General features: G+C 45.8%; 1 protein-coding gene across 2 annotated transcripts; it reads right to left on the bottom strand.

The window, feature by feature from the left end:
* Positions 1 to 2743: 2743 nt before the first annotated feature.
* Positions 2744 to 23886, bottom strand: ago3b (argonaute RISC catalytic component 3b). 2 transcript variants are annotated; one of them, XM_062529989.1, is made up of 19 exons: positions 23290 to 23886; positions 20584 to 20755; positions 19214 to 19334; positions 18258 to 18466; positions 17563 to 17699; positions 15853 to 15987; positions 14640 to 14727; positions 14131 to 14278; positions 13519 to 13638; positions 12956 to 13099; positions 10784 to 10917; positions 10016 to 10200; positions 9422 to 9581; positions 8941 to 9031; positions 8559 to 8753; positions 7749 to 7883; positions 5811 to 5912; positions 5196 to 5395; positions 2744 to 4919 (listed from the first exon to the last, which is right to left on the bottom strand). In XM_062529989.1, exons 1-19 carry the CDS (start codon positions 23306 to 23308, stop codon positions 4811 to 4813), a joined length of 2604 nt encoding a protein of 867 aa, XP_062385973.1. In that variant the 5' UTR covers positions 23309 to 23886; the 3' UTR covers positions 2744 to 4810. The 2 variants fall into 2 exon arrangements, with proteins under 2 accessions (XP_062385973.1, XP_062385974.1); XM_062529990.1 differs by having other exon boundaries at positions 12977 to 13099.
* Between the last annotated feature and the right edge of the window lie 384 nt (positions 23887 to 24270).

Below are 24270 nucleotides of genomic sequence, written 5' to 3'. Positions count from 1 at the left end.
TTCAGCACCATCAGGAAAGGCACATTCTACTGACTACTCACTTTCAGGATCATCCTTCTCCTCCCTCCTATTCTCAACTTTAGATGAAAAGGTAAAAAGGACAGGCGAGGAGACGGAGCTAATGCAGGAAATGATGTCAGAGGCACACAAGGGCAAGGATGTGATGTCACAGGGTGCAGCAACTGCATCACTGATACATTCTGAATCTCTGAAAGCTAGGTTGAGCAGACATGCGGGCGTAAGATCAAATGGACCACAACAAGCCATGTTCTGCTGATATAAATATGGCTGATTTAAGTATGCCAGTCAGTGGCCAAAAGACAATACATTCATGTCTTCTCTGAAAAATTCGACATCGACACTATGAGGTGATTACTGCTCGTTTTTTGCAAACCCGGGAAAAATGACCAGTGGGGACCACTGTCAGACAATAACACTGACATCATTTCCTTGGTATAACTCCCATCTCCTGATTTCTCTGTCTTCCACATAAGGATGGTCCTCCTTATGTGAAAAGCTTTTGTCGCATTCGTGTTTTTTTTTTTATTATTATTATTATTTAATCTTTTGTTAAATGGAGCAATAATGTAAAACTGTAAAAATAAACTCACATGAAGAAGGGAAGCAAAGGAGGAGACGGAGGGGGAAGGGGGGGGGCTCATTTCCCACCCAGAACAGGACACCTTCTTTTCCCCCTTCCCCAAGGAAACACTATTTCCCAGTCCCCACAAACGTCCACACAAACCAAAAGACTACACACAACTATGTGTCAACAGTCTATTGCGATACTTAAATCGATTATTATTAGTCTCTATTATTGTCTTATATTAATATTATTATCATCAATATTATGGTTTCATTATTATTTGTGATCTACCTTCGTCGATTTCTTTTTTGTTAGCAAAAATAAGTGGTGTGCATTACATAGTTTCATTCTCTTTAAATATAGAAATATAATTCCACTCTGCGTGAAAAAAGATTCTGAGAAGGAGAGCAGGTTACATCACAGCTGGAGGGAGGAGCCACTCTAGCCACGCCCACTGGCCAGACATGCCACTCCTCTCACATACAATGCCCCACCCACTGGGCTCCAGAAGCCATTTTAATGGCAACACAAGTGGAGAGAGAGAAAGAGCATGAGAAAGAGAGAAAGAGAGAGAGAGAAGAGAGAGAGAGAGAGAGAGAGAGAGAGAGAGAGAGAGAGAGAGAGAGTTCCGGACCCTCCAAGGGCGGTTTCTGGGGTCTCATTGATGGACACAAGTTGTCGGACAGCCCCTGTGGATAAGCTAGCCTGGCACTAGCCGTTCGCCTAGCACTAGAGAGAAGACAACGCAACAACGACGACGACGACGACAACAACGACGGGCACTCAACGGGCCAGGTAAACACTCCTTTCAAGTAAAAGTCGGGTGCTGGTTACTAGTTGGCTTCTTCTCACCGGGGAGAGGGGGGTTTGGGCAGGGGCACAGGTCGCACCCTGCGCCCCCTTGAACACAGGCACACGCTGCCACCGAGCTGAAGGAGACAAAACTCCACGTACACAAACGCACACACCGCAATCGTTAAGACCCTGACACACACTAACCCAGTGTTCCTGGTGTCTGTGCAGACTTAAAAAAAAAAAAAAAAAAAAGGTCCCTCTGAACACAGTACCGCACTTCTTAGCACCTCGAGAGTGTGTGTGTGTTTTTTTTATATCATGAACACACACACATACATACATATACACACACACACACACACACACACATATATATATATATATACATATATACATATATATATATATATATATATATATATACACACACACACACACACACATATATGCATGCACACACACACATATCTTTTAAGTGCAGTTGCATTTTCATACTTAGTTTTTACAGTTGCTCTCTCTCAGTATGAATATAGTTTCTCTTGTGTACATTGTTATATGAATAGCAGCTAGTTTGGTACTGTGGCTAAGGACAGCCAAGGAGGACACGCTACTGCACCACACACTTACAGTCTTGCAAAAAAAGGCAGTGAGACAACACAGTGGAGGTTGTAGGACACGGTTGGAAAGTTCTAGAGACGATCTAAAGCTTCTAGAGACGTTATTTTACCCCCCCACACACAGGTGACATGACCGGAGTGTTGAACCTATAACATGCTCATCTCCCCCCCACCCCCCTACGAGAGGCACAATGGTTTGGTCCCAGCAGAACACCACTGAACAGACAGAGGCATTTGGTTGTAATCTGCACAGGGAAAGCTAAGCAGAGGCAGAGAGAGAGGGGGGAAAACAGACTGCGAGAAAGAGAGAGTGAGTGAGATAGAGAAAGAGAGAATGAAAGGAAGAAGAAAGCAAAAAAGAAAAGAGAATAAGAGAAAGAGACAGAAAATAAGAAAGAAAGGAAGAGAACGGACAATGAAGAGAGAGCGATAGAGAGAAAGAAAGAAAGAAAGAACAAGACAAATAGAGAGAGAATGCCCATTTGAGAAAACATGACATTATAAATGCCAAAGCCACCTCTGACATATGAAGGCGTGCTCTAAACAGTGCAAGGACGAGCCCCTTCTGTAAGAACAGTGAGAAGGATCGAAGGCCTGCACACGAGATCAACCATCCTCAAGGCCCACAATGCATTCAGCTTGTCCAAGCTTACTCCATGATACACTTTAGTTTTCCTTAGAAATCAATTTCATAATAATAAAACTTAACATCCAACCATTTCTTTCTTCTCTCAGACCCCCCCCCCCCCCCCAAAAAAAAAAAAACCGTATGTTCATAGTGCTCTTTGATCACGTACATACGTAGGTACGTGTCATCGTTCTCTTCTGGCCTCAATATATAAATAAATATATAGCTACAAAGGTGTCATCTCATATACTGTATATACTCTATTCGTCTCCCTCCCCTTGACAGGCACTTGGTCTTCTACTTCTTGGATTCTACACGTAACTCGTCTTTAAATCATCTCAATCCAGAATAGGCCGACTGAAACACATTCATCTTGACATACAGACGTCCTTCTCCACCCAACTAAGGGGTGGGGGTGTGGGGGGTAATATACCGCAACAAACAGTCAATTTCCCTTTGGAGATACCACTGCTTCAATACAATTGCATAAGCCAATCAGGTGAAGCCATTCTTAACCCTGGTCGCCTGTATGAACCAATCAGAATTGGCCCCAGGAGGCCACGGGCTGGTGGCTTATTGCACTAAAGGAGAGCTGCGAGGCGAGGCTTTGTTTTGGTTGGGTTCACAGTTGGAGGACACAAATATGAAACTTCCACTACACACCTGGACAGGCCGAGCCGACAGACAGACAATGAAGACTGAGTGTTAACCTGTTGAGGAGTACGGTCACAAATATGTGATTAGAATGTTCGGTGAACTGAATTACCCTCGGAGATTTTTCCCCACAGACTGTATATAGAACACTAAACTACAGAATGTTTGCATTGAATTCTAGAGGGAACAAGGAAAATTATTCACTCTTCAACAGGTTTTAAAGTAGAGCTGAGCGAGGATGAGCTGTGAGCCAAAATTCCCCCCCGTAATCTCACTGTAGTGAAAACCGTTTCAGTGACTGAGCGGCAATCACGGCTGGCCAGGCGTGAATTACCTCGGCAAATGACTGAAAAAGGACTAGCGTCTTATCGTGGAGACCATCTGTCTGAACACACACACACACAAATATAAATAAGCCCAAACACACTCTGAGCAACCCAAGCCTGGAGTTTTTTTTGCGAACAACCCTCCGGGAAGCCAAGCTGTGAGTGTGAGTGTGTGTGTGTGTGTGTGTGTGTGTGTGTGTGTGTGTGTGTGTGTGTGTGTGTGTGTGTGTGTGTGTGTGTGTGTGAGAAAGAGAGTGTAAGATAGGGGTTCGAAAGGACTTTTTGACAACAGGCTACAGACTTCAAGCAGCACACTGACCCAACAGGACAGTGCGGACACGGCTCACATACGGCTCACACACGGCTCACACACCTCAAATGTCCAGCTCACACATGCCATCGACTCAGAAATCCTTAACAAACTTTAAATAAAAACTGACAACCAAAGGCCACAGTTCCCACGCATCTACGAATGTCATGAATATTTTGTTTCTGTTTAGGTTTTTTTTTTCGTAGCCTAAAACATGCAGAGGTGAAGATTATTTGTGACGACTGCTTTTGCGGGGGCCACAAGCTTCCAAAGAGCAACCAGAGACGGTAGAATCTCAGGGAATGCACCAGACGTCAATGTAAAACCATAGTCAGAGGGCCAGAGTGTGACGACGGGATCTGCTCTACAAAGGCATCACCTTGGGACTGGCCCGGAACGGATCGGCCCTCCGGCCTCCCCCTGGGTACACATCTGTGCCTTTCTACAAGCATAAAACAAACAAAAACATTCAAAACAAACAAACAAAAACAACAACAACAACAACAAAAACAGGCATACCATCCCTACGTCAGATTGGACGTCTGATTGGAGGAAGGACAGATAGACAGACTGACTGACAGAGGCGTGGTCAGGTGTTTTGCAGACGACCTCACACAGAGCAGAGAGAGAGGGGTGGGGGGGGGGGGGGGGGTGGGGGATTGGCTGCTTCTCTATTGCATAAACAGTGCAGAGCTCCCTCCCCGACAGAGCCAAAACAATCGCTGCTGGGTTGCGCTGTGCGTTGTCATCAGCTTGGTGCCCTGGGTTTGGTCACCTTTGTTTGGGGGGGGGGGGGGCATGTCACCTGGTGCTACTCGGCGACAGGGGACTGATGATGGGAGACACAGGAGGTGAGGTCGTAGGTCAAAGGTCAGAGGTGAGGCGAGGGGGCTCTCAGGCAAAGTACATGGTCCGCAGCGTGTCGTGATGGATCTGCACGGCTTTGGCCAGAGCAGACGGGTCTCGGCCGTTACTCTGACCTGAAACATGGCTGCCCTCCGCACTGCACAGAGAGAGAGGGAGAGGGAGAGAGAGAACGAGTTAATGAACAAATGCAAGAGTGAATGAGATAGATGGACAGGACAAAGCGAACAGAAAAAGTCCAGAAAAAGGAGAAACAAACAAACCAAAAAACTACCGAAGAGAAAGCAATAATGCGGGTGCTGAATGAAAAAGGAGTAACAAAGCCAAAGAAAAGCTGAGACAAGATTCATACAAATAAACCGAGATCAGACAACAAAAACATACAATGACATAAAACAAATGAAGTCCTCTTTACCTGTCGTGCTCCTTGTCCACCAGGTGGTAGCGGGCACGAAAGGCCACCAGGTGGGCGTAGTAGGCTGGCGCGGGGATGGAGACGGAGCGGGTGCAGCGCACGTAGGTGTGGCACAGCTGGTAGGTGAGCAGCTGGAACTCGTCGGCCGTGAAGCAGTTGTCGTCCCACAGCACGTGGTAGTGGGAGGGCCGACTGGTACCCTGGAGACGGAGTTGAGGAACGGGTCACGGGTGTGAGGATGAACGTGGTGTTGTGTGTGTGAGTATCTGTGTGTGTGTGTGTGTGTGTGTGAGTTTGTAATGGGATTTGTTTCAAATCTACCTGCTCTATTTAAAAAAGCATAGCTGTGTGTGTATGTGCGCGTGTTTGTAATAGGACATTAAAAAAAAGTATAGCTGTGTGTGTGTGTGTGTGTGTGTTTGTAATAGGACTTGTTTCAAATCTATCTGCACTATTCAATAAAGTGTCTGTGCCTCTGTGTGCGTGAGTGTGAGTGTGATGGGGGGGCTGTGCCTGTACAGGCGTGTAAGCCAGCAGGTGCTTCACTCCTACCAATACCATCTGTGTGTGTGTGTGTGTGTATATTTGAGTGCAGGCGCATGTCTGTCATTTCACCTGTATTCCGGCATGGCTGCAGAGGTAAAAGTCAAACTCGTAGGGGTGGGTGATGTCCGTGTCCACGGTGGTACCGGCAGGAATGTTGCCACTCCGGCCCACCTGAGAGAGACCCACACACACACACACAGGCTCTAAGACATCTCAAGATGCTCACAGGCAGCTCAGACCAGTAAACTCCAAAACACCTGCCATCAAGCAGATGTCTAGTCCTCAATCATGTCCACTTCTCTTTCTTAACCTCAAGATGATGTTTATTACAGTAGTACAAGTACAGTACAGTGGTCAAGAGTGTTGAAGCAGAAATGTGAAGGAGAAGGAGTGAAGAAGGGAGGTGTATGGTACGGTGTATGTTTATGTAATGATATGGGAAGATTATAATCATATAGGTAGATATCTTCTATCTATCTATAATGCAAGGAACGTCTGTCTGTGTGTCACTCTGTCTGTCTGTCTGTCACGCATAACTCTCGAACCACTCATCCGACTGCTCTCAAATTTGGTGGGTGTCATCCTAATGGCACGAGTGTGTTCATGTTATACGAACAAAAAATGCCACATCTACAGGCTCTGCAATAGAATATATAGGCACTTCATGGGCGCAGGAGGTTGTGCTCACTGAAGCAGTCAGCTGCACGGAGTTGTAATTTCAGATCAACACACAGCAGAGGTGTTAAATTCCTAGTGCTGTAGGTGGGGGATTTCATACAGCGTCCAATCAACAACCAAGCCTATTTACCATCAAAAACAAAATCACCAACAAAACAAGCTTTGTTGCCAAAATACTTCCCCAACAGAACAGCCTTTGAGAGCACTGGGATTATCAAGCAAGCACCTTCCTTCGTCAGTGTTGCCATGAACTCAGCCCACAACACCTCCTTAAGGCTCAACAGTAGTGTCAACAGTAGGCTCAACAGGTCTGATGTCAAAACATGACTGAAGGCTCAACAGTGGTGTTTGTTAAATAGACATCTGAAGTGTGCCTACAAAATGAACCCACAGCTGCCATCTTTGCCCATATAAGGAAATCCGAATCTCCTTATATAGGTAAAAATGGTACCCGGATCTCCTTACATGAATGAGTGAAGATGGCAGCTTTTTTTTAAGATGACAGTGGTTCCCAACCTGGGGTCCAGCAGCCCTACTAGGGACCGCCAGGGATTGCAGAAGGTCCGCACAATGTTGTCAAAATTATATTTGTGCACATTAGATGTATAAAATCCCTAATAATACACCCAATTGGATAATCAAAACTCTGTATAATCAAAATTAAAACATATTTTTGTTCCACATTTAAATTCATGTAGCTATTACCTCTGACCTCTGAACTTGCGTAAGCAACCTTCAGGACGGGTTAGGCTAGGCATTGGTAATTCATCCCCGGACCCCGATTGTTGAACGATACAATATTGTGTGTGTATGCGGGTAGGAGTTTGGGTAGGGGGCCCTAGCTTGAATCTGAATGCGATCTGAAGAAGGCCAGACAGGCCAAAACATTATCGCTTTATTAAAAAAATGTATCTGCAACACTGAGTGAGTGGCATCTCTCTCCCTTACTAAGCTTTATACCTACAGTAGTTGCCTACACCTTGATTTTGGTGTGCGTTTGCGCCTAAGGCCCAATCCCATTACACCCCTTCACTCTACCCCCTTGCACGTTCACGTGTAGGGGTAGGGATGTCCTCATTTCCATTAAGGCAGAGGGGTAGAGGAAAGTGGTAGGGCTATATGCCCCTTCAAACAAAGATTTTTCAGAGGCACACTCCAAACGGAGGGGTATGAGTAAGGGGCAAGGGGAAAGGGGAAGGGGTAGGGGTAGAAATTAGAAATGGGATTGGCCCTTAGACGCGGGCAAGAGGTTGGGACACAGTGCTTTATGCTTTACTGAGTGTCTTTGACATGTGCTGTGGAGTGATTCAGAGCGGCGGTCTTTCTTACCCTCTCGTTGCGGTCGGCGCAGAAGAGGCGCGTGTGGTGGCGCTTCTGCACTACGATGTAGGTGATGCCCGGCTGGTACTCCTTCTCCAGGCTGATGCACGCCTCCCGGATGGCCAGCAGCTCGTAGTACAGCACCTGCAGTCCACCCAGCAGACCAGCGCATTAGCAACAGGACCAAAACGTACACACAACAACAGAGCACCATACTGCAAATAAGGGGGGGAAAAACCTTGAACCTTGAAAAGTGTGCATAAGAAGTACAGTGTCAAGAGAAAAATCAAGCATATGTCGCTATGGAATTATTATCATCATCCATTACATACATACAATACATAATGATAGAGCGGTATTGTTGTGCTCTAGATGACAGATTTTTTTAGTCCAGGTGCGTTAAAACAAAAAGATCTCAAAGAAAAGGTTGGAGCCACTCTTATTAATAAATAATAAAGTCATTTTGTTCTACTAAGTTTTTGCCGTATATTGCCGTAAAAGCGGCTAAATGAATGAAGACAAGGAAAAAAGAGCAAGAGAGAGAGAAACAGATTATATATATAGAGAGAGAAAAGAGAGAAAAAGTGGCATCTTGTTGTCAGACCAGATAGAGAGGAAGAGGGGAAAAGAGAGAGAGAGGGAGAGAGAGAGAAAGAAAGAAAGAGAGAGACAGAGAGAGAAAGAGAGAGAGAGAGAGAGAGAGAGAGAAAGAAAGAAAGAAAGAAAGAAAGAAAGAGAGAGACAGAGAGAAAGAGAGAGAGAGAGAGAAAGAGAGAGAGAGAGAGAGAGAGAGAAAAAAGAGGCATCTTGTCGTCAGACCTGTCGGAACTGTCCCTCGGAGACGCCGTCGCGGTAGTAGATGATGCGGGTGGGCTTGTAGCGCGTGGACTTGTAGAACTGGATGAGCAGCTCGCGCACCATGGACGACAGGTCCTGGATCACCTCCTGCCGCGGACGCTGCACGCGCACCGTCGCACAGTAACGGCTGGGGTGAGCGTCCATACTACCCACCACCTGGACAGATGGACAGAGACAGACAGGCAAACAGAGACAGACAGAGACAGACAGGCAAACAGAGACAGACAGACAGAAAGAAGTTCTGTTATAAGTTCTGTTTGTTTACTTGAGGTGTGTGTGTGTGTGTGTGAGAGCCACATGTGAAGAGATGGTGCTGTGTTGTGCTGTGAGGGACGGGACGTACTGCGGCGATAGACGGCTTCTTGCCATCTCCCGCTGGAGGGTGCGTGACGTCAGCGCCAAGGAAAATCACTGGCTGCTGAAAAACTGTGGGCCTGAGAGAGGGAGAGGGAGGGAGAGAGAGAGAGAGAAGAGAAGAGAAGAGAAAGAGAGAGAGAGCGAAAGAGAGACAGAGAGAGAGAGAGAAAGAGAGAGAGATGAAAATGGAAGGGGAAAGAAAGAATGAAAGAAAGAAAGAAAGAGAGAGAGAGAGGAGAGAGAGGAGAGAAAGAGAGACGAAAGAGTGAACCCTTTGACCAAATGCTCTGATGTTACAGACAACAAATTAAAAGTGCAGAATTCAAAAACCTGATTTTCACAGAAACTGCTAATTGTTTTAAAGGAATCAGCACTACTGCAAATAAAACCAACATAACGACAATCATCATCTTAATATCAAACGTTGTGTGCTACACTCACCGCAAATACGCACTACATTGGCTTACCGCTGGTGAGGGACCAGGATGTTGTTGATGCCGCCCAGCTTGACGTTGATCTTGAGGCAGAGGTTGGACAGGGTCTGGGGGGACGTCTTCACCACATTCTTCACCTGGACGCACTGGGTGGCCATGCCGAGGAGGGTGTCCCCAACACGCTTCACCTCAGCTACAGGGGGACAGAGGGTGTGAATATTAAAACACACTTTCACCACGAGTTCGTTGTTTGTAAATGCACACGTTCACCACGCGTTTGTTGTGTGTAAATGAACACTTTTATTTCATTCACGAGTTTGTTGTGCGTAAATGAACACTTTCATCACACGTTTGTTGTGCGTCAATGCATACAGCGCTAAATATGTACATTTACATGGGCGTGTTCCGTCCCTATAGGTCCGAGGAACTGAAACTTAGTTCAATGGGACCAGGGCTGTTTGACAAACCACCCCGAGACGCAACGTACCCTGGAGTAGGTACTTCAGTGCGGCCCTGAAAATCTCCTGCATATCAGTCTTCCTGCCTGCCTGCCTGCCTGCCTGCCTGCCTGCCTGCCTGCCTGCCTGCCTGCCTGCCTGCCTGCCTTTTGTGTCCCTTGTTGCTTACCGTAGACGGGGGTCTTTCCGGGCAGGATGACGATGATGAGCTGCAGGCCGGCGTAGGTGTTCTTCAGGTGGCGGAACATGGGCTCCACGCTGTCGGCTCCCTGCGCGTACTTGCAGAAGCACGGCTGGCCCTGGATGGGCATCCCAGCGTCCTTGGAGATCTTACGCAGCTGGTCCGTAAAGCTTCTACAGGCAGGACAGAGAGCGGAAACACTCTTTAAAGCTACGTGCATGCATGCATTTGTGTGTGTGTGTGTGTGTATGTAAGTCGTCTACACTGTGTCATATTTGTTAGGGATGGTATGAGAATGAGAAGGAGCGAGGGAGAGAGAGAGGGAGAAGGAGAGAAAGAGAGAGGGAGAGAAAAGGAGAGAGAGAGAGAGTGAGCGAGGGAGAGTGAGAAGGAGATAGAGTGCACATGGCCTTTTAAAGTGAGGTGAGTGTACCAGAGCTAACTTGAGGATGTCCTCTCTCCACACTTCCATCCTTTGTGTGTGCATGTATGTGCAAGTGATTTGTCTGTTTTGTAAGTGTATGTGCATGCAAGTGTGGTGAGGATCTCCTCCCTGCACTTTGTCTGTTTTCATACTTGAGGAACTCCTCCCTGCACTGTGTGTGTGTGTGTGTGTGTGTGCGTATTCACACTTGGGGGTCCCCTCCCTGCACTGCCTCTGGGTAGGTGTAGATTTGTGTGTGTGTGTGTGTGTGTGTGTGTGTGTGTGTGTCTGTGTGTGTGTGTGTGTGTGTGTGTGTGTGTGTGTCTCCGTACTTCAGGATCTCCTCCCTGCACTGCCTCTGGGTGGCGAAGCAGGCGATGGCCCACATCTTGATCTCCACTCCCGTGTGGAACTGCTTCCCCCTCATGTCCCACACGCCGTGGCTTGGGGTCGCCACCGTGCGGTTCTGCAAACACCACACAACACCCACTTTAGCCCCCCAGCACACAGACAGACAGACAGACAGACAGACAGACACACACACACACACCAACTAACAGCTCACCAAACGTCATCCTAATTATAGATTGAGGACATCTGTACACACTGTGCATAAATATCACTATAATTGTAATGACGTTTGGTCACACATTCAAATCATACACACAATAAATCATAAAAAGTGATTCGAATTATAGATCAATGGCATGTGTACACACACACACACACACCTCGAGTAAACAAACATAACTTATAAATAATCATTAGGATTACAGATCAACAACAACAACAACACACACTGTAATCAACACTCCAAAACTAGCATTCCATCAACATTCAATCAACACTTGCACAGTGCACTACAGACAGATCAACACCTTTAAAACAGGTCATACATGCGACTTGCAGTTAATCGCATTTCAATTTTGACCTCCAATGTTTATGAAAACGATATAATAGAGATACAACAATTATTTTGCCGCATTCCGTTGTGTCTTAAAAGTACAAATTATGCACATACTTTTATTTTACATTTATTTCTTATTTGTTTTCAAAGATATTTCAAATTAAATACAGTTAATTAAATATGTTATATAACATTAAGAAAATAGATGGTGAGTTTATAGTCATTGATCAATAGTGTTAAATAATCCTGATATCAATATTGGCCAAAATAATCATGATCTGTCACTCTGACCACGATTGAGCAGCCTAAACATGAGTTCAGCATACAACATCTTGGTCTTGGTACTCACTTCTCTGAGTGCACCACACACACACACACACACACACACACACACACACACACACACACACACACACACACACACACACACACACACACACACACACACACACACACACACACACACACACACACACACACACACACACACACACACACACACACACACACACACACACACACACACACACACACACACACACACACACACACACACACACACACACACACACACACAGAATTCCTACACTCTAATCTACTCCACACCAAACTGAAAAATCAACAAAAGCACAGCAATCATACAGACTGGCCGAGAGAGACAGGGACAGATGTAGATTAAGACAAATGAGAGAGATGCAGTGACGTAGTCAACCGGCTTTCTCCGTCACACAGCATGAAATGAGAGAGAGAGAGAGAAAGAGATGGACAGAGAGACGTAGAAAGAGAGAGAGTGAGCGAACAAGAAGAGAAACTAAAACAAAAAGATTGCCAGCAGGAAAAACATACAGAATTTGTCTCTGTCTCTCTCTTTCAGACACACACAGACCGGGCTGCATTTCCCCAAAACCATAGTTGCTAACCTGTTAGCAACTTTGTTGGATGCAGTGCAATCTCCCATTGCCAACCAACTAAGTTGCTGACTTAGTTAAATAAAAAATTAAATTCAGTTTTTTTTCAACATTAAGAAAATAGATGGTGAGTTGGTAGCCTGATTACCATCGACTTTCAAAGGCTCTGCGAGACTTTAGTCTGACCAACAGCCTGTGCTAACACGGTTTCTTGCCAGCGCTGGTTGACCCGCCTCCTTTAAGTGCCTCGATTTGCTACTGGTAGATGTCAGAAAGCGGATTGCCGAGTTTAAACCAATAACAACACTCTTTCCTGTGCCTTGAACACGCCTCTACCCAGAGCCGTTGGAGCTGCTCAAAGTTGATTGGTTCTCGACCAAAGGGGGCAGTTCCGCAGATTTCGGGAACTCAGAAATCCTTCTCAATGAGCAGTTGACCAGACCAGCAGCAAAAGCCTGAAGGCGTTGCGTCACTGGGAGGGCGTGCCAGGCTAGTGAGTTGGTAACTTAGCTAGCAGCTATTGTTTTGGGAAACGCACACCCCAGACAACTAGCGACCCACAGCACAGCAACCCAACCAGGCATGATCTAATAAGGGCATGTGCCATAAAGCTCACCCGGCCACCATACACACATAGCACACACACACACACACACACACAGCAGGCATGATTTAATAAGGGCAGGTACCATAAAGTGTTCAGAGCTCACCCGGCCACCATACTGTAGCATGGGGGCGGGAAGGACTCGGCCCGTGACCTCCGCCATCTCGTCGCGCACGCGGAACTGGAACTCCTGAACAAACGGGTCCGCCTCGTAGTTGGCGCTCCGCACCTGGGCAGAGGGAGGGAGAGAGGATGGAGGGATGCAGGGAGGAGGAGGAGGGAGAACAACAAAAATATGTATATATAAAAAATATAAATATAACAAATAATCAGATGAGTACAAGATGGACAATTACAGAAGAATGGAATGAAAAACAGTAGGTCGAATCAGATGAATACAAGGAATTATGAGGTGAACCGTTAAAGAAGAATCACATAACAGCAGGTCAATGGCAATACTTGACAATACTGTAATTATATTTCATGACATTTACATGCCTATGATCTCAGAAACGACCATGCCAAAACTTCAAAGTAAGACAGCGACTGAAGAAACAAGTGATTTTACACATGTCCACCGTATTATCCATTATCCATACTTCATGATGCAGTACTTCCTCCAGCCACAAGGGGGAGTGCATAACTCACCAGTCTGCTGATCTCCTCCTGCCTGTCTGGGGCTGAGCGTGCTGTGGCTTTGATCATGGTAGATGTTTGGTTGTCTGTCAGCTTCTTTATGCAGCGCTGGCCTGCTACTATATTGCAGACCTGGAGAGAACGACAGCAATTGGACACAAGATGACAGAAATTCAGCATTGGGAGGACGAACGGTGTTTGCCAATATCTTAATGCATCTATATTATACACTGCTTTTCTAAGACAGGGTGTCAGAACAAGACAGATGGAAGAACGTAGGATCTGGGGATGCATTCCAAAATCAAAACATGCACTAATTTTTAGCAGCTTTCAATGTCAAAACCACATGCTACATCAAAGCTTTTTAAGGATTTGCCATTTTAAGATCATGTGACTGTTCTTAAAAAAAAAAAAAAAAAAAACACCAGAGAAAGCTAGCAGGACTCCCACTCTTTCTTCAACATCAAAGGGCCCTTTTTCCCCACAAATTTAAGGACTGCTTAACGCAGTGAGCAATAACAGAGTGACTGAGTGCTACACAAGGAACTTCACACTGGAAACAAGAGGATCCATAATCATCCCTTCATCATGGGGGTTTTAGGGGGGGGGGGGGGCAAGACTCACCTCCAGAGGCAGGTAGGTGTGCTTCTGTTCCTGCCCCACCTGCAGACAGGGAAGGTGTGGGTACTTCAGCTGCAGGCTGTACTTCTCTCTGAAGTACTGAGCCACGGTGCGCTCGACCGTCTGCCCGTTCTCCAGCTGGAGGGGGAACCTGACAGACCAGAGGGGATCATTAAGGAACTCTTCCTTCAACCATTCAACCACAGGTGTGTGACCACCAGCATGCACGAGACAGAGAAAGTACTGATATATGGCGGCATTACAGCATTCTTTAAAAAGCCATTTCAGTCGCTGGACAGATCCCTTTGCAAAATGGTTATACAGATTAAAGAAGAATAACTTCTCTAATAACATTTAGGCCCATAGAACAAACTAAACACACATCATAGATGCTGTAGGACTACTACAATTGCAATGTAAGACATCCAAATTTAGCTTCAGCTAGCGTGCTACGCTAAGGCTCTCTGAGGCGCCATCCCTGACCCCTGACCCCTGACCCCTAGGATGCTCACGTTTGGTGACTGGCCGGGCGGCGGGTCACGTTGCACACCCGATACTTCCTCCTCATGGTCCCACAGTGCGTCACCTCCACCTTCAGGCCTGCACAGACAAAATGGGCTTCTTTAAAAATATATATATTTTTGAGCATGTTATGCCTTTATTGATAGTTACAGTGGAGAGTGACAGGAAGTGAATGGGAGAGAGAGCGGGGATGGGATCCGGAAAGGACTACGGGGCGGGAATCGAACCCGGGTCGCCAGCGTGCGGTGCAGGTGCCTCAGCCAGTTGCGCCTAGCCTGACGACGTCATACTCAATTCTTGTCAGAATATGAGTCTGAAACTGCTTCATTCAGCCGCGATTATGGGGCGTGATTCAACCGATACAGGGCGGGGGGTATAGCTCTGCACTCATTGGATAGACCAAATCTTGTACAACACCTGATAGAGAAATCTAAGACAACGAAATATGTAGCAGGGTAGGCTATATGTTAAACATCCTCCTTCATTTTTAAAAATAATTCCTTCAAACTGTAGCCTATGCAATGAACAGCTGGGGAAGTGTGTCGTTAACCCAACGAGCAAACAGACATTTTTAAACAAACGGGAACAACATCACGCAAACATGCCGTTTTAACTTGGTGAAAGTGAAACTGAAGTTTTCCCACATATCCACGTTGGTCTAAGTGTTCAGAAACGCTCAGGCTGAAGCTAAAAGTTGTATCGCATCACAGAATGGCTGGATGAATGGGAAAAAGGTAAATATCAATTGTTTTGCTCGAGGGGAGGTGGAAAATTAGCTTATTTCCAAAAATGGCGGAATATCCCTTAAAGTGGCATAACACGCGTTATGTCCTGCGGCTTATACGCAATGCGGCTAATACACAGGAAATTACTGTAGCACCTGCGACAGAGCAATGCCAGACCCTGACACTCTAATGTCACAAACACACTACGCACACTCTGCTGCGGTTCACTACTGCTGAAATCAGCTCATAATCTGCTTTATCAAAGCCTGTGCACAGACACATGTGCCTGCCCACACACCTTTGATCTCTTTAGGGAACAGCTGATGAAGCACTCTTGACATATCGCACTCTCATATAATCGACTCAAAACCCATTATCAAAAGACAGGTCCTTGCTTTCACACAGACACACATACACAAACACCAGACACTCTCTCTCACACACACACACACACACACACACACACACACACACACACCTTTGATCTCTTTGGTGAATTTGACTCTGTGCGAGTCGGTGAGCGGTCTTGGTTGCTCATCGATGTTGTGAATGTCCAGGACCTCACACATGAACTGGATCACCGGCTGGGCCTTGTAGAACGCTGTGGCAGACACTGCAGAACCGAAGAGAGAGAACAGGAACAACATCAGGGAACTGGATCATGAAAATACCAACCGGTCAAGTCAAGTCAATTTACATAGCGTATTTCATAGGTAATTCAGTGTGGTTTACTTAAACAAAAGCAAAGAATAGTGAACAAAAGCATAAAAAGACAATAGTTAAAACAATGTTTATATCAAAACAAACATTAAGACAAATCCCACTTATCGGATTGGTTAACACATTCAAGTAGATCCTCAAGTGACAAAAATCTCTAAACCTTCTCCGTTCTGCCATTTTCAGGCAACAACTTTCCTGCTTCTGGACTCAACTGAGATGTTGCGGCCACTTTAGCAGTAATACTGTAGCATAAAATGTAACGAGACATCTTGTTACAATTGAACCATCTTTATAAGGCTGTTCATTGTTTATTTGTAGTCTACCAAGGTTTACGCCCATCTGCAATAAAAAATCCTACAGAGATAGAACTTTAAACTCAAGAATAATCCCCATTTCCGATGCTAATTTATAAATGTATCTGCTATGAACCACTAGGTCCCACAGCCAAGTTCATTTCTAGACATTAGCAAGGCCTGGACATAATGGTTGAACCCAAGATGCATTTACTAGCATGTGAGTAGGTCTTTTACAGCAATTTTCAATGTATTAGCCACACCTTGCATAAACCTTGGTTAACAGTGAGGGAATGAAGGTATTATCTGAACTTTACCCATCTGTGAGCGCTTCAGGTTAATAGCATGCACATGTCCTGTGTGTCTCGTGGTGTCCCACTAGATGCACGTTAGCCTGACGGTCGGGGGAACCGACGGTGTTTCAAGGGAGGTGTTGCTCACAAGGACAGGGGGCAGGCGAAGGTTTGGAGAGCATAGATGGCGGAGCTGATGCTAAATAGGAGATCAGTTCCAGCTAGCCATTCCACTGAACCCCACTGAATTTTGGCGCCACTTTGACATCAAACAACGTTACAGCTGAAGCGCTTTAAACCTTTACACGGACCTTTTCTATTTTCGGAGTAATACAACATTGTGTGATTGGCGTCATAACCTCGTAACTGTCTCCCCAGGTGAGTAATAAACTTTTTCCTGAAAACAATGCTAAAGTGACATAAGTTAGGTGATGCACATGCGTGCAGAGAATGCAAATCGTCGCCATAGGTCAGACTCGGTCAGACTACGTGCCTTCGTCACATCTACAGTACGTCCCTTGAGCCTGCGCAGAAAAACAAACAGCCCAACAGGAAAACGGTTGAAATTTGCTTCACTTGTCTCTGCTGACGTCTACGTGATGACTCTGTCCATATCTTTTACTGTCTATGGGTGTTGCTCTAGTCAGTTTACAAACGCTTTTGCACACCTCTTTTGTGGGGACAGGTGCATTGGAATAGGTTAACCAGTTATACTTAAAATAGAGAATCCCGCACACTGTCCATTACGCATGCAAATGTTTATTTTATTTTAGTTTTTAGTTTTATTTGCATTACGCATGCAAAAGTAAATTCACCTGAGGAAGGTCTATGACTGAAACGTTGTGAATACTGTGAATAAACGTTTGTATGGGTGTTGCTCACCATCAATATTCAGCATCATCTTCCACATGGCCGGACGCACAGACTGGTGGAACCCAAACCACACCTCCCTCCCCCCTCCCAGGGGGTGGTCGTAGCCTTCGGGGGAGGAGAAGAAGGATCGGCCCACAGGTGTGTATCTGATGGCAAGCACAGGGGGACAAAAGGGATTTAATTACGTGTGAACACGTCATGACATGAACTGAGTCGCTCTAAGTGTCTATAATATGAATGTCCACTCATACAGATGTGGATATGCGATGTGCGTTTGAACTATTTTGTTGGCACTGGTGTGTGTCTGAAAGAGGGAAGATGTGACAAAACTATGCAGGTGTTGTTTATTGGCATTGATGGAATATGGCAGATGCGAAACAATGTGTGTGTGTTTTAACAAAAGGTCCTAACAACTTGAAGGGTAGGTGTCGCAGAACCACATCCACTAACGCGTGTGTACGTGTGTGTGTGTGTGTGTGTGTGTGTGTGTGTGTGTGTGTGTGTGTGTGTGTGTGTGTTTGTATCCTCACGTCATGGATGGTAAGTGTCACAGCAGCACATCCACTGAGTATGTGTTAGTGCATGTGTGTGTGTGTGTGTGTGTGTGTGTGTGTCTGTGTGTGTGTGTGTGTGCTTGTGTGTGTCCCCTCAGGCGTGTGTGTGTGTGTGTGTGTGTGTGTGTGTGTGTGTGTGTGTGTGCTCACGTCATGGAGGGCAGGTGTCTCAGCACCACATCCACGGCGTGTACGGGGTTGGTGTTGATGGGCTTGTCCAGCTCCAGGGGCTCCGGAACCCCGCGGCCCGTTAGAACCTCGTGGAGCAGGTGCCAGCTCACCGGGGCCACAAATTTGATGGTGACCTTAAATGGCCGGTCCTTTCCCCCCTCTCCCGGCAGAGTGACATCCAGATCCACCTGCGCTCGCACAGAAAACACGAGGAATGGTCAGGGCATGGGCCTTAAAGCCTGGACATCTCATGCTATAATGGCTATGGTTATGGTTATGGCCATGGCTATTTGGCAGATGCCTCTGTCCAAAGCGACATACAAATAAAAACAATACAATAATTACCAGTAATTTAACAGTGAACAATTTCAACAAAGTTGGTCAGACTACAGTAATAATATAGTAAAGTATAATTAAATATCAATTTGTATTTTAACAGTAGCCGGTATGACCCAATATTGTGGCCTACAGTATAACTGATAAAGAACTCTGCTAGCCTCACACAATGCAAACGTTTTCAGTTTGATTGATTTAAAAAAAATTCCAATACACTCTGCAGAGGAGATTAGTTTTACTTTGTTGATAGTGAGTCCTTGAATTCTACGTCTCAAAAACAAAGAGTTCTGCACAGAGGTCTGTACAGTGTTGAAGAGGTCACATTGCGTTTTGCTGCTCTTCCAATGGAAGTATGCTTCCCAACTGCACGGTCTTCAGTCTATTACAGCATGTGAAAGGAGAACGTGGCTTTGTGCAATGCTCTCTAGATTCTCTGGTTATTATCATCTGGTATTAGTGTCCATTTGCTGTAACCACTGGCTTTGTGTGGTTTGTTGTTACACTCTGTGTGTGTGTGTGTGTGTGTGTGTGTGTGTGTGTGTGTGTGTGTGTGTGTGTGTGTGTGTGTGTGTATGCCTGTGTCTGCGTGTTTGTCTTACTCCTGCGGATGCCACCGGGAGTGGGTTGGCTGTGTAAAGGCTCCTCTTCCCATCATAGACTGGCCGTCGGTCCCCAAAGATGGTGACCTTGAAGTGTTCCACCATGGAGTCTACCACCTCCCTGTTCAGAGCACCACAAACACACTTGTATGTTACTCACCTGCAGAGCATTGCACACCTGTGTCACACCTGAGTGTCCCTAGCTCTAGGGCAGCATGATTTGAGGATTTATGAATATATAAATACACACCACACACGTACATATACACTATATTGCCAAAAGTATTGGGTCGCCTACCTTGAACCCCATATGAACTTCAGTCACATCCTATTCTTAATCTATAGGGTTTAATATGACGTCAGTCCACCCTTTGCAGCTATAACAGCTTCAAGGCTTTTGACAAAGTTTGAACTTGACTGGCCTGCACAGAGTCCTGACCTCAACCCAATAGAACACGTTTGGGAAGAATTAGAGCGAAGACTGAGAGCCAGTCGCCTCGTCCAACATCAGTGTATAACCTCACAAATGCGCCTCTGGAAGAATGGTAAAAAATGTCCACAAAAACACTCCTAAACCTTGTCGAAAGCCTTCCCAGAAGAGTTGAAGCTGTTATAGCTGCAAAGGGTGTACCATCGTCATATTAAACCCCATGGATTAAGAATAGAATGTGACTGAAGTTCACATGGGGGTCAAGGCAGGGTTGCACCTTGATGAAGGACCTTGGTCTGAAACATTGTGCTAAATAAACCTGGGAGCTGCTATCAGTGTGCGGACCTTTATCATTTCTGGTCAAGGCAGGTGAGTTGACCCAATACTTTTGGCAATATAGTGTATATATCAGCATGCCCTAGTGCATGAAAAGGACAGCACTCCACTGGGTGAGTCACACAAGGAAGGTGACATAAATATATATATATAAAAAAAACATTGACGTGACAAGACTAACCATTTGGATACAGTTGTGACTAACAGCAAACTTTGCAATTAGTCAATTGCATTAGCTCAAACTGCGATTCAAATGACAAATCGATTAATTGCACAGCCCTCCTGCACTGCACTGCACTGCACTGCACTGGGTTTCATGCAGTGACTGATAACATATGCAACCCTTTGCATCTCCCTCAATTAGCCCTGCTGTTTGTTCCCTCTACCACACTTACAATGTGTCGGGTGGCTATTCTCTGGAGTGGCTTCTGCTACTAGCTAATTATGTTATTCCCCAACGCAGGCTTGGGTGAGACAGTGAGGAAGGGCAAATGCAGCATCAAGTCAGCATGACATTTTTTTCCCTTTTTTCCCCAGACCGTCAAAATCAGGCGGGCCGGGCTGATATCGGTAATGCGGGGGGATGGGGAAGGGAAACACTCACCGGTTGACGCGGCGAGGGCACTTGTCAGGCTTGATGTCCACCTCGTACAGGTAGACGTCCATCTTGGGGATGTCCACCTGGAAGCAGTTGGCCAGCAGCCGGATGGGCTTCCCCATGGTGCCATAGCCAGGCCGCCGAGGCACGGAAAACAGGGACTGCGCCCCAACCACTCCTGAGAGAGAGATAGAGAGAGAGAGAGAGAGAGAGAGAAAGAAAGAAAGAGAGAGAGAGAGGGGGTTTGTTAATGCAATAATCAGACCAAGAGAGAGGCAGACAGAGAGAGAAAGAAAGAAAGAAAAAGAGATAGAGAGAGAAAGAGAGAGAGAAAGAAAGAAAGAAACCAAGAGAACAAGCCCAAGAGAGAGACAAAGAGCAGAGAGAGAAAAGGGCATAGACAGAGGTTAATCTGATGCACGGGTCTCTAAAAATAACGTCCATTGGGCCGTTGACAGAATGAGTGAAATCACAAGGAGACATAAAAAAGCACAAATACTGCAGACAGTCAGACAGATCACATTTTGTGTGCATAATATGGCGGAGATCCGACAGATTTTGGTTAGCGCTAAAAGCTACACATTAGCACTGCTTGTAAGTACAGTTGGTCTGCAGGAACATCTTTTTATGCTGCGTCACCCTTAAGGATGCTGCTCATTGTGACAAATCATTGTCTCTTTGCCCAAAGCTCTCAGACCGAACCTTCACGAAGGCTACGATAATTATGAGGCTAGCCCATATTTGGCCTTTGAGTTTCAGGTCAATGGACTTTCCTTCTGGTGAGTTCATTAGTTGTAGGCCACTATATTCATGTTCAGAGATATGCTTGAAAGTTAGGGATTAAATATGTGCTATCCCTGTCATGTGACTGATAGTTTGATGTCTAACGGCATATGCGGCTAACATGCTTTTGTGCTCTGTGATCTCAGCAGGTGCTCAACTGTGAAGGGAAGACTAATGTTCAACCCCCCATCTCACACTCACCATGTCTCACACACACACACACACACACACACACACACCACCACCACTGTCACACACGCACACCACCACTGTCACACACACATACACACACAAACCACCATTGCCATACACCAACACATACACACCAACATATACCACCTTTGCCCCACACACACACCACCACCACTTTCGCCACACGTAGCCACACGTAGCCACACACACACACACACACACACACACTAGCTCCCTGTCTTTCCCCTCACATGTTCTCTAGAGGCATAACCATAACAACGGCACCCATGTGCCTGGTTGCCTCTCCATAGCAACTACAACCACTCCAACCAGCAAGAGGGAATTGGAGGAACAGGTGTGTTCCAGCCTCTCAAACAGTGCAGGTGTGTGCATTCACGTGCACCGCGCACATGCTCACAAAACTGTTTCAGCATAATCCACAAGAATTCCTCCATTGTGGTGCTAAATATAGACCTTGAACAAGCTACATAGTCTTCTAAGAGGGTTTCAAGGCCAACACATCTAGTTCTTGCAAACGACAGCAGAATTTAAAAAAAAAAAAAAAAAAAAAAGAATAAAAAAAAAACCACACATCCCGTGTGAGAAAAACTAAAGGTTCCAATTATTTTCCTTCTAAGGCGATATGCATTAACCACAACACGGGTGCTGTTGCTTCTCAGAGTTGGAATCTGCCCTAAGTGTCTCTTTCCTACATTGGTCACCTTCACACTGCGAGACTGCAGCCACAATGTGTGTGTGTGTGTGTGTGTGTGTGAGATCATTCATGCATTTAATGCACTGAGTGCATCAAGTTGAACTACCATAGAAGGCTGTTTCCTCCCTATGCTTTCTGAGTATTATCTAAGTGTTATTCAATTTCCATCCAAAATGCAACACAGACAACATTACACAACAAAAGGTTGACATCAAGCTAGAAAGGTTCACAAGATGCTAAAATTAAACGTTCAACTCCAATTCCAACACCAGCTGAGTCACTTTATGCCTCTATTACCATAAATATTTGAAGGGGGCCGTTTCCAAGAGCAGTCACTAGCCAAAAGGAAATGATGGGTGAGTAAGTCTACAAATCAGCTGGTAAGAGGAATAAAAGTGTGCATTAAAAAACTGAGAGGGATTTGGTTCAACTGTAGGCCAAAGAAGAAATGTCTTCGTTTGACCTATAATTAGTGTTTGCAAAGCAAATAAGAGCAGACATTTTGTCTCATGATACTGATTGATAGACCCAAAGCTGCTCTTAATTCCGTTGTCATGGCAGCAGCTTTTGAGGGGCACACCTGACGAAGAAACACCTGTGCGTGACAGCCGAATCCTTCTCACGTGAGTGACGTGGCCAGCATTTTAACCGCACACATGGCATTGGGTGACCGGTGGAAACCACCATACCAACTGCCACACTCATTTGTTTGCTAGACCTCAACGGATAAAACCAGTTTCTGAAGACAGCATTCATGGTTTCTGATCCCATCTGCAAGTCCCTGGATAACAACTATAATCTGTGTTTTTGGTGGTGCTGTGCAGAAAACCCATGCACGTTTCCGTTTATGCACATGCTCTCACAAACTACAAGTTAATCCTATCTGAGGGGAAACACTTTAACGTTAAACGACTCAACCAGAAATGTCTTATTTAGGCCTTCTGAAATGACGTTAGAAACTTTCCAAATTGATTTTCTTGTCATGACAAGTGGCTGATACGGAAGGAGAGTAAGAAGCCTACCTGTAGTACCGATTTCCATTCATGAGGTCTCTGTCCGGATACTTCCCGGCTCTCAATGATCGAACTCGGTTCAAGTTTCCCTAACGTTACTCAACGCTACTGCTCCGGTGTCGCAGGTCCAATGCTCAACCCCTGTCTACAGACGACTCCCCGGCTTCTGTCGCTGGTGTGAAAAACGGGCCGCTTGGGGGGTCCGCTTTGCCGGAGGTCCACCCGGCCCCGTGTCTGCCAACAGGCACAGGCTTCCCAACGTGTATCTTTCCGACTGTTGAGGTTCTGTAATTGCTCCCAGCTGACAACTAATGCCTTCCAACAGACTCCCTCGAGTCTCTGAAAATATTTTTACAGCTAGTTTAGTTAGCCCGCTAGCTTCCTCAGGCAATTTCTGGGCGGCTGTTGCTGCAGATCTACCGAGCTAACGAACCGTTAGATGGTTCAAACCACAGTGACAGAGAGGAGAGGGTGTACCGGGAAACTAAACGTTGCATTCACAAGACCGAAAATGTCCTTAGTCGGTATTGGGCCTTGTTATCCCCGGCAACTTCGGTTTACCCTCCCGGTCCTCTCGCTCCTGTAACCGGTTTGGCGTTTATCCCTCTCCCCGTCAGGGAATTCCTACAGGAAATACCAACTGCCGAAGTCGTCGTCACTTCCGGGAGTCAGATGTCATATTGCCTCTGTGCAAATTGCCCATATTCATCTACATCTGCTATGTGTGGTTCAGATTATGCCATTATGGACACATAATGTAAATGTCTGCTACTATGAGTATGATCTTGATGCAAGGTAGACTTACCATAATGCACAATGAACGTCAGGCCATAGGACAGAGATACATATTTAACAATGAATATAATCTACCTTGCATGAATTTAGAACAGTGCCTTAAAATCTGAACAATGCATTAAATAAACGCAGCCTAGGATGTCATCATACGATCAGTTCTACAACAAAACAGCCCTCAGGCTTTGAATTTCATCT

The sequence above is a fragment of the Sardina pilchardus genome, chromosome 24 (assembly GCF_963854185.1).
Source record: "Sardina pilchardus chromosome 24, fSarPil1.1, whole genome shotgun sequence".
Taxonomy (NCBI): Eukaryota; Metazoa; Chordata; class Actinopteri; order Clupeiformes; family Clupeidae; genus Sardina; species Sardina pilchardus.
This window is presented reverse-complemented; position numbering and strand designations above follow the sequence as displayed.

Excerpts from the sequence above, each read along its gene's own strand:
- ago3b (XM_062529989.1), bottom strand. Across the intron at positions 15,988-17,562 it reads GATGATGCTGAATATTGATG|TGTCTGCCACAGCGTTCTAC; the intron begins GTGAGCAACACC and ends TCGGTTCTGCAG. Across the intron at positions 13,639-14,130 it reads ACACCTACCTGCCTCTGGAG|GTCTGCAATATAGTAGCAGG; the intron begins GTGAGTCTTGCC and ends CGTTCTCTCCAG.